The sequence below is a fragment of the Cryptomeria japonica genome, chromosome 6, assembly GCF_030272615.1.
Source record: "Cryptomeria japonica chromosome 6, Sugi_1.0, whole genome shotgun sequence".
Classification (NCBI taxonomy): Eukaryota; Viridiplantae; Streptophyta; class Pinopsida; order Cupressales; family Cupressaceae; genus Cryptomeria; species Cryptomeria japonica.
In genome coordinates, this window is record NC_081410.1 from 173,804,763 (window position 1) to 173,819,076 (window position 14,314).

General features: G+C 37.3%; 1 protein-coding gene across 2 annotated transcripts in view; it reads left to right on the plus strand.

Moving 5' to 3' along the window:
• LOC131071809 (phosphatidylserine decarboxylase proenzyme 1, mitochondrial) overlaps positions 1–14,314 on the plus strand; it is a 153,795-nt gene that overhangs the window by 21,849 nt on the left and 117,632 nt on the right. The window contains exons 3-4 of one of the 2 annotated variants that reach the window (XM_058007767.2): positions 5,144–5,197; positions 5,313–5,378. The exons of the other annotated variant lie outside the window; for it this stretch is intronic. Coding sequence (XP_057863750.2) covers positions 5,144–5,197; positions 5,313–5,378 — 120 coding nt within the window. The remainder of the gene's footprint in view (positions 1–5,143; positions 5,198–5,312; positions 5,379–14,314) is intronic. 2 annotated transcript variants of the gene reach the window in all.

Below are 14,314 nucleotides of genomic sequence, written 5' to 3' on the forward strand. Positions count from 1 at the left end.
GCCCAATTCAATGTTTTGAGTTACCAAGCAAAATAGAAATAAAATAATGAATATGTCATCTGTTGGGGAACTTAATACATTTTGACATGTGAAGTACCGAAAATAAATACCCTGTGGCAAAGCCTTTGCAAGTAATCCGTAACTCTGAAGCTAGCTGTAGATGATAGTATCATAGTACTAATGGGGCAGGTGGCTGCAATAAGAACCTTTGAGTCTTTATTTTTTTGTTAAAATGTTTACATAATTTGATGATTAAAAAAGTTCAGTTCATTATTTGTCATATTGAGGACATGGTTACCAAATATAGGGCACAATCAAATTTTTATTGTTTGGGCCATGTTGGAAATCCAGGTTGTGACTTCCTTGCACAATCTACAAAAACATTTTTAAAAATGTTGGCATTGTAGTTTTCAATATGCACTTCTGTGAAAATTCTACAGAACTGAGCATGACTAGAGCATTGCAAATGGTTGTTGAGATTAAATGGTGACCCTTTTATGACTCTTCTCTAAATTGTCAGCTCTGGTACGGGTATGGATATGGGGTTGTAGTACATTGGTTTCCTTGGGTATAGTACGACTTGGTACAGCTGTAAGATATGTGTGTGTGTGTGGGTGCAAAAAAATAAATAAATAAATACAAAATTACAAATACATTTGATATATCATATATTATTATTAGTAATGGCATTTTAATCTTTGATAGTATGATGCTTCATTGTTGATCAATGATATTATGATAGTCACAAAGATAATTGTCTAAGTTGTTAGTTTTGGTTTCCACTCCCAAACATTCTCATTGTAATCAAGTTTCTTATGTAACAAGGACTGGGAGTGGAGACCCTAATGGGATTGAGGGTTAGGACCCCTCATGGGGGTCTAGGGGCAATCCCCCTAGTGGAGGTGAGGGGTATTGCCCCTTGTGGGGTTTGGGAGCAACGCCCCCAACAGGGTCGAGGGGCAATGACCCTCATGAGGTCTAGAGGTAGTGCCCCTAATGTGTTCCTTATTGCGATATAGGGCAAGATCAAGGGGTAGAGCCCTTGCCACCAAGCCCAAATTAAGGCCTTTGAAACCATACAAACCTTCATGGTGGAGACCTTTGCACAATTTTTTCACTTAACGGTAAAATTAGGTATTTAGCACTTTTTTGTTTATAAAAATGTTATAAAGAAATGTTTTTTTAGGGTTTGAGGCACCCTTGGGTTCACCTAGGAGTGGTATGGGTTTTCTCATTCCACCTAGGCGCTTGGGCGAACCGTACTGACACTTGTCTCAGGAGCCATACCACACCTATTTGGTATGGGACCAGGACTGTAGAGGGGCATACTTGGTAACTTAGACTTTTTCGGAACTGACATTGGAGTATGTAGGACTCCTTGGAAGTTAGTCCAAAGTCTCAAAGAATTTTGAGGAATCTAATCTGTACACTATACATTTGAATTTCTACTATAGATTGCCTCAATTACTTTTAGATATTAATAGAGCAAAATTGCTTAGAAAAGTATTAACTGTTGTAGAATTTCTATGTTATTTTCCTTAAGTGGTGAAACCCCAAAGGGCAGTAAATTCTCAATTTAGTGCTCATAATTCTCTGCAAATGTGAGGGTTGTGTGTGTAGTTTCAAGGGAAAATATAATTTTATGGACTAGTTGCTAGATTTACGCCCCCTAGATCCTTGCAGATGGTGTGTTTTTGGTAAATCTCTTGACACGCCATTCCTACCTCACATTTTGAGTTCTATGGTGCAGAAATACTCTGTAAATGGCCTGCTGTGGGTTTTAGATAGGGAAAATTTTGCACAAGTAAATCATGCGGCAAGATGGCATGTTGGCGAGAGTTTTTTTGGCTCTTTACATGTGATATAAACCCTAAAAAATCATCAAAAATCATAGTCAATGAATTGTAATTTTTTATAGGTAAAAATCGCAACTATATCCGTTTCGCATTTAATAGTGATTTTTAATGATTTCTGCTTCTTTAGTTAAGTGTATAGAAAGAGGCAATGCCTCCCACCTACTCAATCAATAATTTCATATTCACATTACATTTATATTTGTGAGGTTGTTTTAGCCTTTAGGCTTCTCTTGACTACACGTCTGTGGTCTTTCTTATGCTTGTGGATTTTATTGTTTGTTTGATTATGGACCTATGTAATTCTAACGATTAGAAACTGTTTCTTTACATGCTGTAGTAGTAACTCATCTTGCCCAAAAAATAGTTAACCATTCATAGACCTGTTGTTTGCTATCAGTTTATCTTGTATGTCATACCATATTTTTTTCACTGTTTCCTTCTTAAAATCACTCTTATACCATCCTCAATTCCTTTTTCCTCCCTTCACCTTTGTTATAATTTGTTGTATTCATATCCTATTGTTTTTTCCTTCTTATCCTTTGAATGATGTGTTAAGAAACAATCTCTATTTTTTCATTGTTATCCTTTGTTCATTACTGTAAGTTGTGGAATTGCATCTGTGTTTTATTGTAGTTGTGTAATCTGGATATAATTTGCAATTTGGTGGACAACAAACAAAATTACAGATACTTAATGATAGTTTTATGAATGCATTAAAGTAAAATAAAAGAAATGAAACCAATAGACATAGCTGATACTGTAATGAAAATGAAATCTTTAATGAGAATGACAGTGATCTGGATCTTGTTGTGACCTTTTTCACACATCGCCCCATTGCAAATGGGGACCCCCTACTTTTTAGTCCCTCTCGGTTTTTTGGTTTTGGTTTTGGGATCTTTTCGCAGTAGTCTCGTTAGTTTCTCTGCTTTGCAAGTGTTTGGGGATCAAATTGATTAAGTCTGCTTTTCGTTTGAGCGGATTTGGTCAAGTCTAGGGCTCGTTTCATCAGTTTTAGGGTTTCTGCCTTCAGTCCTAGATTTTAGGGGTTTCTTTTAGGGTTTTGAAAAAACTGAACGTAGAACTAGAATCAGGTGCCTTCGAGGAACCTCCTAGTAAAATTTGAGCGAAATCGGAGCAAATTTCTATTTTTAGAAAGTTCCTATTTTTTAGGGATTTTACTGTCCCAGAATGTCTTCATTTTGCCAAAAATCAAACTTACTATTTTTATTAATTTCTATTTGTAGTAAGTTTCTATTTATAGTAAGTCATCCCGCGTCCTTTTTTGGGCTCTAACTTTGACATTTTGAAAAGTTTCTATTTTTGGAAAGTTCATTTGTGACAGGTCCCCGCAAGCAGACGATGAAGACTGAGCATTCCTGAAGAATCTGTCTAAATTCGGAAGGTCAGAAAGCAGACAAGATCAATCAAAAGTGGCTAAGTGTTGGCAAATCACCTCAGTTCCTAAAGTGGCACCCTGACTCCTGAAACATGCAAATTGACTAAGTCTGGAAATTCACATCGATCCTCAGATGGTATCCTGAATCCTGAATCCTTCTAAACCCTTTCCCCTTTAATTTCATTTCATTTTAGTTCGTTCGAAGCAGAAGCATCACATAATCGCCATATCTGATGATGGCGTTCCAGCCAAAGCAAAGAAGTGAAAGAACGGTCCAGACGTAAGGCCCCTTGGATTACCAGCATATCACATCTGCCAACTGAGTCACGTCCGAAGCATAAAGGAACCTTGGAGTTAGCCGTTTGATCTTTTTGCAATCTTAGCATATGACCTAACCTTGATCAAGAGAGAATAGAGTGACTGTTGGTAAACTTTATTCTGTGTTAGATGTAGTCCTAAAAAACATGTCAACAGATCTTAGGTTGAATGTGGGGCAATTCAATCTCAGTGAAAGACATGTTAATAGATTATGCACCAGGTAACATAATGCAATTAACATAATACACAAAAAAGATAGCGGAAGACCTTTAGAAAATATCAATGACAATACGAGAAAAATCCAAAAATTTCTTTATGAAGAGGCTGAGATTCATGCTTAAAAACAAAATACCCTTCATGAAGAAATGTTACCTTGATAGACTCTTTTCCATGTTTCCTGGCACCGTGCAAGAACCATCTCTTCAGACACTTTGTAAATTTGCTTGAACCCACATCTGCTAACTTCGACTGATAAGATCTTTCTGTCCCCATACTCTCTGCTAGATCCCTGAAATGTTAAGATTTTTCACATCTTCTTCACTTGAGTCTGACTCTTTGATTTCTGAATCTTTCTAGCTGCAGGCTGTTCCACCTTGTGGATAGGTTGAGGCATTTACTGTGGCAAAATTCCTGCTGATTCTGAGCAGGAGGCCACTTAGAAAAAATTGAAAACCTCATTTGGCTTACTCCAATCATACACATATGGCTGAGTTTTTTTCTCTATGTTTTGTTTCATTTTCCTCTCATTTTCATTTTCCTATAAGTTTTGGGTAGAATTTCTTAATCTTGCTATACGTAATATGTCTGCAAATATATCTGATGGATTTGTAAGTGGTACTCACAATGTAGAAAAACTCAAAAAAAATATCATGATTACTCGTGAGTAACCAAAACTTGGCAGGTTTGGCAATGCACTCTGAATCAGATCACCTGTTTTTTGGCCCTACTCGGGTATGAATTTTGAGGCACCAGAAGTTGGCACAAATTTGTGATCTGATTGTAATTTAATTGTTATTTTGTCTTTAAAATTGCAATGTAATCCTATTTGGCATGAAATGAAAAAGACAGCATTATATTTTATGAATTTTGCAGTGGTTAAGTTTTCCTATTTGTACCATAGTTTTTCTTGATTGACTGAAAAAATATTTATCTTTTGTTCTGCCAAATCAATCCCAAAAAGGATTTTTGCTGCTACGGGCACTAATACTATAGGCAAAGAACAAGTCTGTTTTTGTATTTTTAACATTTTTATTTGTCCAGCCTGATGATTGTTTTAACACCATTTGATCATCATGTGAATATTTTTGTCTCTGAAAACAAGTGATTTGATATGTTGAAATTGGAAAACTTGTGTGTGCAAAGTAAAAGTTGGTTTCTGGACAACCACTAAACTGGCATAAAAAACTTGCTACCCCATTATATGATCTATGTAAGCTTGACATTAGTCATTGTTACTTAAGCATCCAAGTATGGAATTCGGATAGATGTTTGAAGTTCCTTTGTATTGTTCCAACAGGGAGACATTATTCAATGTTCTTATGTTTAAAAATGTTTTTTCAAACTTTTTGCACAGATGGAAGAGGCCAGGGCAAAAGGGTTAGAGTCAGAATTCTCCCCTGATGTAAAAGTAAGTAATACTATTGGATTTTGTCTGCTGCAAGCTCAAATCCTTCACCAGCATTGGGAACTGATAAAACATACATTTACTGTGCATGGTTTTATTCTGAATTCCTTCTGAATAGGCAACGTTCCTAAAGATGGTACCATTGCGCTTCATTTCACGTGTCTGGGGTCTCATCACAGCTGTGGTAAGTTGTTTCAGCACATTTACTCAACTGGCTTAATATCTGTATATTCTCAGCTATTCTATCAGAAGGCAGTCATATCTGTGGGATTTTTTTTTTAAGTTGACAAGGGATTATACATATGATTAAATACACTTTTATTCTGAGATAGTCATCTCTGATACATGTGGAATACACAGAATAATAATTTTAAACAATTTTTTTATAATGACATACCTTCTAAATTAATAATTCTGATACATGTTTTACTTTTGGTTACTTAAAAACCAACTAAAGATGATTTGATGGCAAACAATTAGCTCTAATTGGATCTATGGGTGCTCAATCAATTAGTGGCAAGTTGCCTGGTTTTTATTTGTGTTTCACATGGTTTTGTCCATGGGGGTTTCGATGATGTCTCCGACATCCTAGGAACTTTGAGGTGATGCCCTCTTTTTCCAGGATTGGACAGCCAGCTCCATTGGACAAACTACCACACGCAGCTGCTGCATTCCAAACTCCTCATGTCAGCCCTAGGAATGTAATTGCCCAGCCAAAAAGGTACCTTCAGCGCCTGAAATCTGTTAATGTCGAGCAGGGTATCTAACTCACCCAGCCTACAAGAGCTGTCACACTCAGCCAGAAATGCAAATCATGCCCGCAAATGAAGGTATCCAGTGCCCAGCAGCTTCTCAGAATGTGGCATCCAATATTGCAGACCAAACCAAATGCCTAATCCATCCAATGTTTAATGGTGAGCAACATATCATGATAATTGTCTAGAAACCTCCTCATAACCCAACATCCAGCTTAGTAGAAGATAGGCAGCTAGGTAGAAGGAACAAACATTCCGCAAATCTGAAATTTCACACCCAACCAGCTAATATTGTTTTCCTAAAAATTTCTGCAATTACTTAGCAATTTGTCTTGCCTGCAAGGCTTCACAAATTGTCCAAATGTTCAATCCAAGTGTGAAACCTGAACTATTTCACCTGCAATCAGTTAGGGAGGATATCTCACCACTGAAATTGATTTACCTTAGGGTTTTCTTCCTAGAGTTTTGTTCCAACAAGAAGCTCAAAATCCACAAGAGAGAAAAATAACCAAGCATGCCCGAATGAGCTCTCAATTTTTTTTTAATATTTTCCTTAGAACATTCCTGAAGGGCTATTCAAATTCCTGCTTAAAATAATTCATTAAAGCACATTAATATAGTGACTTTTAATATTTTTTTTCAAGATTCACTTAAGTTACTTCAATAAATTAATTAAAATAAAGCTATCCGCAAAATTTACTTTATTGGATAATTTTAATTAATTAATTCAAGTTATTCCTTGATATCGTGAAATTAGCCTATGGGAATTAAATAGGCTAAATGGTTCATCTTTGAGTTTTACTTAGAATGGGACTTTGCATGATCGTTTGTGAATTTGCAGTTTACTCCAAATTGAACTAGATAGGCATTGTCCTAAAGTTTGAATTTTTATATGCCAGTTCAAGTTCACTAATGAGTTGAGCATTTGTAATGTCCCCATTTTTGTGCCTTCCTAATCATTAGTTATTTTCAGAGGTTACCTATTATCAGTGGTCCCCTTAGGCTAATGTGCTGATTACGGGGCATGTTGATGTGTTTTTCATGCACATGCGAACATAGAATAAAATACCCAAAGGTATCTTATCCTCTCTTAAACAAAGTTTCTCAAATGCTGAAGATTAGCTTAAGGATCACTTTAGATAACTCCAAGGTTCATATATGTCAGGTCTTGACGTGTGGATAAGCACAGTTGGTTGATGTGATTGCTGGTATCACAAGGGGACTTACATTGAATTATCAAATGCTTGAATTGCTGGAACTTGATCATTTGATGTTGCAATCTTGTGATGCTTTTCTATCCTAAACTAACTTGAATTGAAAAAAAAGGGCAAAAGATGAAGGGTTGGGGAGTTCTATTCTAAGACCTAGAATGTAAGAAGATGGGTGAATGATTAGATGGAATCCTACTAGGTGAGGTCTCACCATCAACTTGAACAATTTGACACAAGCTCAGTACAATCTTCTAAGGTCATTTCAAAGATGTTCAAATCATTACCACCAAACATTGCTCACCATTCAAGTTAATGCATAAACAATGGACGCATAACAATTTGAAGTTAAGCTCATATCATTCCAGTTGACCACACGACACACTTACAATCAGCAAGAGGCTAGTGATATAGACTAAACGGATTCCACACAAATGCATTCGACAAATTCTTCCATTCAATCTAATCAACATGAAAGTAAATTGAGAAGTAAAGACCATGCAAGTTGTTGAAGTAACAAATCAAATTCACCATAACTTCAATGAAATCAATTGTTCTTTACAACAAGGTTTGGCAACAATCTTTGCATTCTCCTAATCTAACTTGTATTCTAATCTAGCTACTATCTTAGCTCTATTCACTATTGACTACTCTATTTCTAACTATTCCCCTTTACAAATGAGAGATTTGAGCCTTTATAGTGCTCTCAATACAATTCAATGGCTCAGATCAATTTGAGATCAATGGCCGAGATTTTACAATGAAAACCCTAATTAGGGTTTGTTACAACAAACTCAATTTGGCCGATGAAATAATTACAATACTTTGACATGAATGATAGATAATAAGGGTAGGTGCCTCGAAGTTTGTGCCATCACAGGTGAGTTAGGTTCATTGAATCAAGACATGCTGATGTGGAACTCCTTTGATTGAAGAGTTGTGACTGGGATGATGACTAGGAAGCCGCTTCAACCTGCACTTGTAGGCTTGATAGATCATCATGAAGGAATATTTCTTGATACTCAACATTATCCGACTTAAGCGATAATGATGATGATATTCTAACTTTGTTTAACTCTTCTGAATCTATCCTCTTGAGGGCTTCAATCATGGAGGTGCAAGGTGTAGATCCTATCTTTTTCTTAGTTTTGAAGTATTGATGTTGTCTTGGAAGGAATTCTTGATGGTACAACTGCTTCTCTGCTTTGGAATTCCTTCTCTTTGACTCCCTTCATGTTGTTGGTGTTGTGGATCATGTCTTTGTGTAAGTGAATGCTTCTTGTGTAATCACCTTCTTGTGCTTGTCTATGAAGTTCCCTTGAGGATATCTTCCTTGAATTTGATCCTTGAGCGACTTGTTTCAATCCTCCTTCAATGTGGTCCTCTTGATTTCTTTCTTCATCTCTTGCAATTCAAACAAATGAGCATCAACACACATGATATACCTTCTAGTATAACCTCCTGGTTTGATATAATTATGCAATTTCATGTGGTTTGTTTAATAAGAGCATTTAGAGAAGATTCACCTTCATGAAGGAGCACTTGAAGTTGTTTTTCGCTCCAAGAGAGGAGCTCTTGAAGTTCACTCCACCCTTGATGTTTATGAAGTTACCCTTGTCTTTGAACTTGTTCTCCTTCATTTTCTTTCATTCTATGAGCTCAACTTTAAAGCTTTTGGTCATTAATTGATGACAACATGACGAACTACATTTACGAATTTCGCTCTGAGAGTGGAGCACACGAAGTTCACTCCTAAACCCTCGCACATGAAGTTCGCCTTGACCTTGCTTCACATGAAGTGATCTTTGAACTTTCACCTTCCATCTTCTCAACTCAAAATGACTCTTTCCAAACATCAAATCAGTTCAAGGTAGTGGTCTTGTAATCAATCTTGCAAATTCACCTTCAATTAGGAACACATGGAGTAGAGTTCACTCCATAACTTTTACACTTGAAATTTGCTCTTGAAGCTCAGTTTGTGAAGTTCGCTCATATCCTTCAAATTATGAAGTTCGCTCATGTGCTTTGATTCTTGAAGTTCGCTCATGTAGGCTGATTTGTGAAGTTCGCTTTTGTGGGCTTGAAGATGAAGTGGATTTCAGACGAACTTGTCTTTAATCACTTTGTTGCTTCATTGATTCAATCCTTAGGTTCTTAAAGTTATTTCATTCAAACGCTCAAATTCACACTCACACATACTCAAACAAGGCTCTTAGGGAAAATTCGCTCATGTACCTCAGTTCATGAAGTTCTCTCATGTACCTTGATTCTTGAAGTTCGCTCATTTGCCTTGATTCTCGAAGTTCGCTCATGTACCTTAATTTGTGAAGTTCGCTCATGTGCTTGATTCTTGAAGTTCGCTCATATGCCTTGATTCTTGAAGTTCGCTCATATCCCTTGATTCTTGAAGTTCGCTCATGTACCTTAATTTGTGAAGTTTGCTCATGTGTCTTGATTCATGAAGTTCACTCATATTGCCTTGATTTGTGAAGCTCACTCATGTAGCTTGATTTGTGAAGTTTGCTCATGTATGGTCAAACATGAAGTTCGCTTTTCAACTCCAAATCAAATTGGCTCAAGTAAAATTCGCTCCACTACCTTTGCACATGAATTTCGCTCTCCTACTTCAAGAAATGAAGCTCGCTCATCTCCCTTGATTCTTGAAGTTCACTCATGTACCTTAATTTGTGAAGTTTGCTCATGTGTCTTGATTCATGAAGTTCGCTCATATTGCCTTGATTTGTGAAGTTCACTCATGTAGCTTGATTTGTGAAGTTTTCTCATGTATGGCCAAACATGAAGTTGGCTTTTCAACTCCAAATCAAATTGGCTCAAGTAAAATTCGCTCCACTACCTTTGCACATGAATATTGCTCTCCTACTTCAAGACATGAAGCTCGCTCATCTCCCTTGATTCCTGAAGTTCGCTCTTGTACCTCAGTTCATGAAGTTGAAGTTTGCTTCTCTTGCCTTGAAGGTGAAGTGAAAATAAAAATGAACCCCTCCTTCATTACTTCAATGTTTTACCAATTCAATCCTTAGGTTTCTTAAGCTTTCATTCACAATACCATGTCAAACTTTCCCTATGAAGGTCTAAAATGCAAAATTCACTCCTATCAAGGAACTCATGAAGTAAACTTTGCTTCAAAGAAAAGGTGATCTCAAATCAAAACCATGCTCACTATCTTCATTCAAATGCTCTAATTTGCATTCAAATAAGGCTTTTAAGGGAATTTGCTCCAAGGGTGATGGTCATGAAATACACTCCTGAGGGTATGCACATGAAGTGAAGGTTCTAACTCACTCATTTCACACCTCACACAAGGCTATCCACCCGACTCCTGGTTTTTTGACCACCTATACCCCTCTGATGCAAAGGCTAATAGCTAAGGATCCTAACACTACCTAGAAAGCAGGAGAAAAGTGGGGGTCCCCCATTTGCAAAGGGGCGATGTGTGAATACCTCACAATAGGGCCCCTAGAGAATAATTCAGGGCTCTTCAGCAGACACTTTGGTATCTTTTTTAGTGTTCTCTAGCTTAATTCATTAGTTGGTTCTTGGATTGCCTTCTAGGTATAATTGAAAGCTATTTGATAGACGCTTACTATATTTAGTAAGTCACTTGGATGTGGGGGTCCATACTTACTATATATAATAAGTCATCAGGGATGCTTAGGGGCACTGTGGTTATACCTGAGAAGTTGGCAAAGTTGTTGAATTTTTATTTGGCATTTATCAGGGTTTAATGATTTAATTTAATTTATTGAAGTCTTATCAAGTATTGACTTTAATAATATAAAATTATATTAAGTGACTTTATGATATGACGATATGAGGGGTCAAAATGATTATTTAAAGTCATTTCATAAAGTGACAATATAAGGGGGTCAAATTGATTATTAAAAGTCTTTTCATTAAATGACTTTTCAATAAGCCAAAAGTGGACACCAACTATGGGGATTTTAAAAACATTAAAAGTCAATAATTTAAATGGCCAAAATGGACGTGGGTTTTTTGGATAGATATAAAAGCCCATTTGAGAGCTTTATTATTTATTCTTGATTACACTTTTATGAGAAGAGCTGCAACAAGGGTTTGCTGGTCTAGTAAGCCACAACTTTTTTGAGGACGAAATCCCTCAAAGAGAAGAGTGTTTGTTTGTAAGACACTTATTTGATGATAATCTCATTTAGGGACTATAATTGTGTTGCATTTAAATCAAATCATCAATGATCTTATTAAAATTTCAAGAGAATAAAGGCATGCAGATTTAAGGAATAAATTGCAGATTGGAGGCGTGGGAATCTTCATTGGCTGGTAGTACTTTCTCCAAGGAGGCCATACCAACCCTAAGGCTCACATTTGCATTTAAGGAGGCGATTTTCGGATCTGTATCAGACTCTAGATCAGGCCGTACTAGACTTATCTTCAGCCATCCAATCATCATCAATAAAGGGTCATTTACCAATTGTACGTTGTAGATTGTAGCTTTGCTTGCCAACCTGTTGATGTGTCTTTTGTACACGACCAAACACAGAATAAAATGCCTAAAGGTACCTTATCCTCTCTTGAATAAAGCTTCCCCGAATGCTGAAGATCTCGGAGAAGGATCAATCGGAGTAGCTCCAAGGTTCTGATTGTAGGTTCTCTACGTGTGGATAAGCTCTTGCGGTATGATGTGATTTTGCTAGAATCACAAGGGGACTTACATTCGATGACCTGAGCGTCTGATTTACTTTGGATATCACTAGAACGTGGGTCTTTACTGATCCTTGATTTTTAAAAATGGGAAAAGGATAAGGGTTGGAGAAGGATCTAATTCTAACACTAAGAATGTAGGAGCAATGGATGATCTTTGATGAAACTCTAACTAAGTCTTGCTTTGACATGCTAGGATCATCTCCACAAGGTTAGTGCGATCTTCTAAGGAAAGCTTTATGATGTTCAGATCACCGCTACAAGCATAGACACCGTCAGGTTGATGCATATCAATGAAGAAGCGATAATTGAAGTTAAGCTTAAGCTGAATGATTCCAGTTGACTATGCAAGGCAAGTTTGCAATCAACAAACTGCTAGTAGTATGGATATACAAATTTCACCATTGATCATACAAATTTCTTCCATTCATCTAATAACATGAAATTAAATTTGAGAAGTATAGAGACCATGCAAATTGTAGAATCGACACACAGAATTCACCATTCCTTCAATGAAGTTTACATGTCTTTTGCAACAATTTCTTGGCAACAATCTTTGCCTTCTCTTTCTACTCTACTCTAAAATGCTATCTACTATTGAGCTACTAATTATTGACTATCCTCTCTAACTATTTCCTATTTTCTAACTATTAACTATTAACCTTTACAAATGAGGAGCCAAGGCTTTATATAGAGAGCCCTTTACAAATCGATGGCTTTGATTGACTTAGAATCAATGGCTAGGATTACAAGATAGAAACCCTAATTAGGGTTTGTTATAACAAACTCCTTTAGCCAATGAGAAAATTACATTCAAGGAATGAGGACCAATAGGAAGCAGGGGTAGGTACACCGAAGTTCGTGCCGTCCTTGATGAGTCAGGTACATTGAATTTGGACATGCTGAGGTGGACCAATCCGACTGGAGGAAAAGTGACTGGGATGCCACCTTGTTTGACATTTGTATCTTGGTTGATCCTCCTCTGTCCTTGATGCGAAGAATGATGTACCTCCTTGACTTCCATGTGCTTGATGAGGCTTCCTCACTGTCAAGTTTTTCTTTCTCCGATAGCATACCTCGCCTTGAAGTGTTGGTAAGGTCATTCTTCTCTATCATCTTGTGGTCTTTATGTGGTAGAATGAGGTCTTGAGGCTAGCTTGCAACTCCTCGAACACTTGAAGTCTTCCAACGCTTCAAAAAACCTTGAGTCCTCCTTTATGCATCTGGAACGTCCTTGATGGTGATGGGCTTAGAATAGATCGTCCTTGTCCTGGCCTGATTTTCTCCATCTACAAAACAAACCAAAAGGTGATTAAGGACACATAATAAATTCATTCTAACATAGCATTTTCTACCTTAAATCATCAATAAAAAGGCTTTAGAATGAAATTCACTCAAGATCCTTCCCAGGGACAAGCCCTATAAGAATTTCGCTCTGGACCCTTTGGAAGGTTCAGGAGCAAAATTTGCTATTTTGCTCAATTTTCTTCATCTCCTCGCCTTGAACATCTCTTGACCTTTGAATTGCTTTCTCCTGAAGATATCATTGATTTGACTCCCAAAAAGACCCAAAAGAGGATTTCGCTTTGGACCTAGGCCAAGGACAGGACCTATAGGGAATTTCGCTCTGGACCCTTTGGAAGGGTCAGGAGCGAAAATTGTATTCTAGGACAAAATCTTCACATTTTGTGACCACAACTTGATCAAATGCATGCCTAAGGATGTTTTTAATCTCAATCAACACTAGGCTTGATGCAAAATTGGAGCAAAATGGAGTTTTTAAGGATTTCGCTCTGGACCTTTTGGAAGGGTCAGGAGCGAAATTGCTGATTAGGCTCAAGTTCTATCATTTCTCCACTCCAAAATGCCTCCCAAGGCAAGCATACACTAGTCTTCTTTCTACCTAGGCTTAGGAATCCATACCTTGACCTTCATCATGAGCAAATTAGGTGAAATTGAGAATTTCGCTGTGGACCCTTTGGAAGGGTCAGGAGCGAAATTCAAGTTTTAGACTTATTTCTTTACTTCCTTCACTTCAATTCACCTTACAAGGCAAGAATACCTCACTCCACCTTCAACCACGCCATAGGAACCAATGTTTTGGCCTCACACAAGGATTTCAATAGGTGGTTTGAAGAATTTCGCTCTGGACCCTTTGGAAGGGTCAGGAGCGAAACTCTCCTTTTAGGTTGATTTCTCTTACTTAACTCCATTCTTCTCACTTTGATCTACCTTGACTCTCTATTTGGATCCTTCTCCCATGCATGCAACACTTGCTTGACCCTCAAAATGGCCAGAAAGGAGAATTTCGCTAAAAATCATGGCCAGGGACAGGACCTATTTAGGATTTCGCTCTGGACCCTTTGGAAGGGTCAAGAGCGAAATCCTAGTTTAATCTCAAAATCTTGCTCATTGGTGGCCACAATCAATTCAAAGGCATGCCTAGGGGTCCTTCCAAG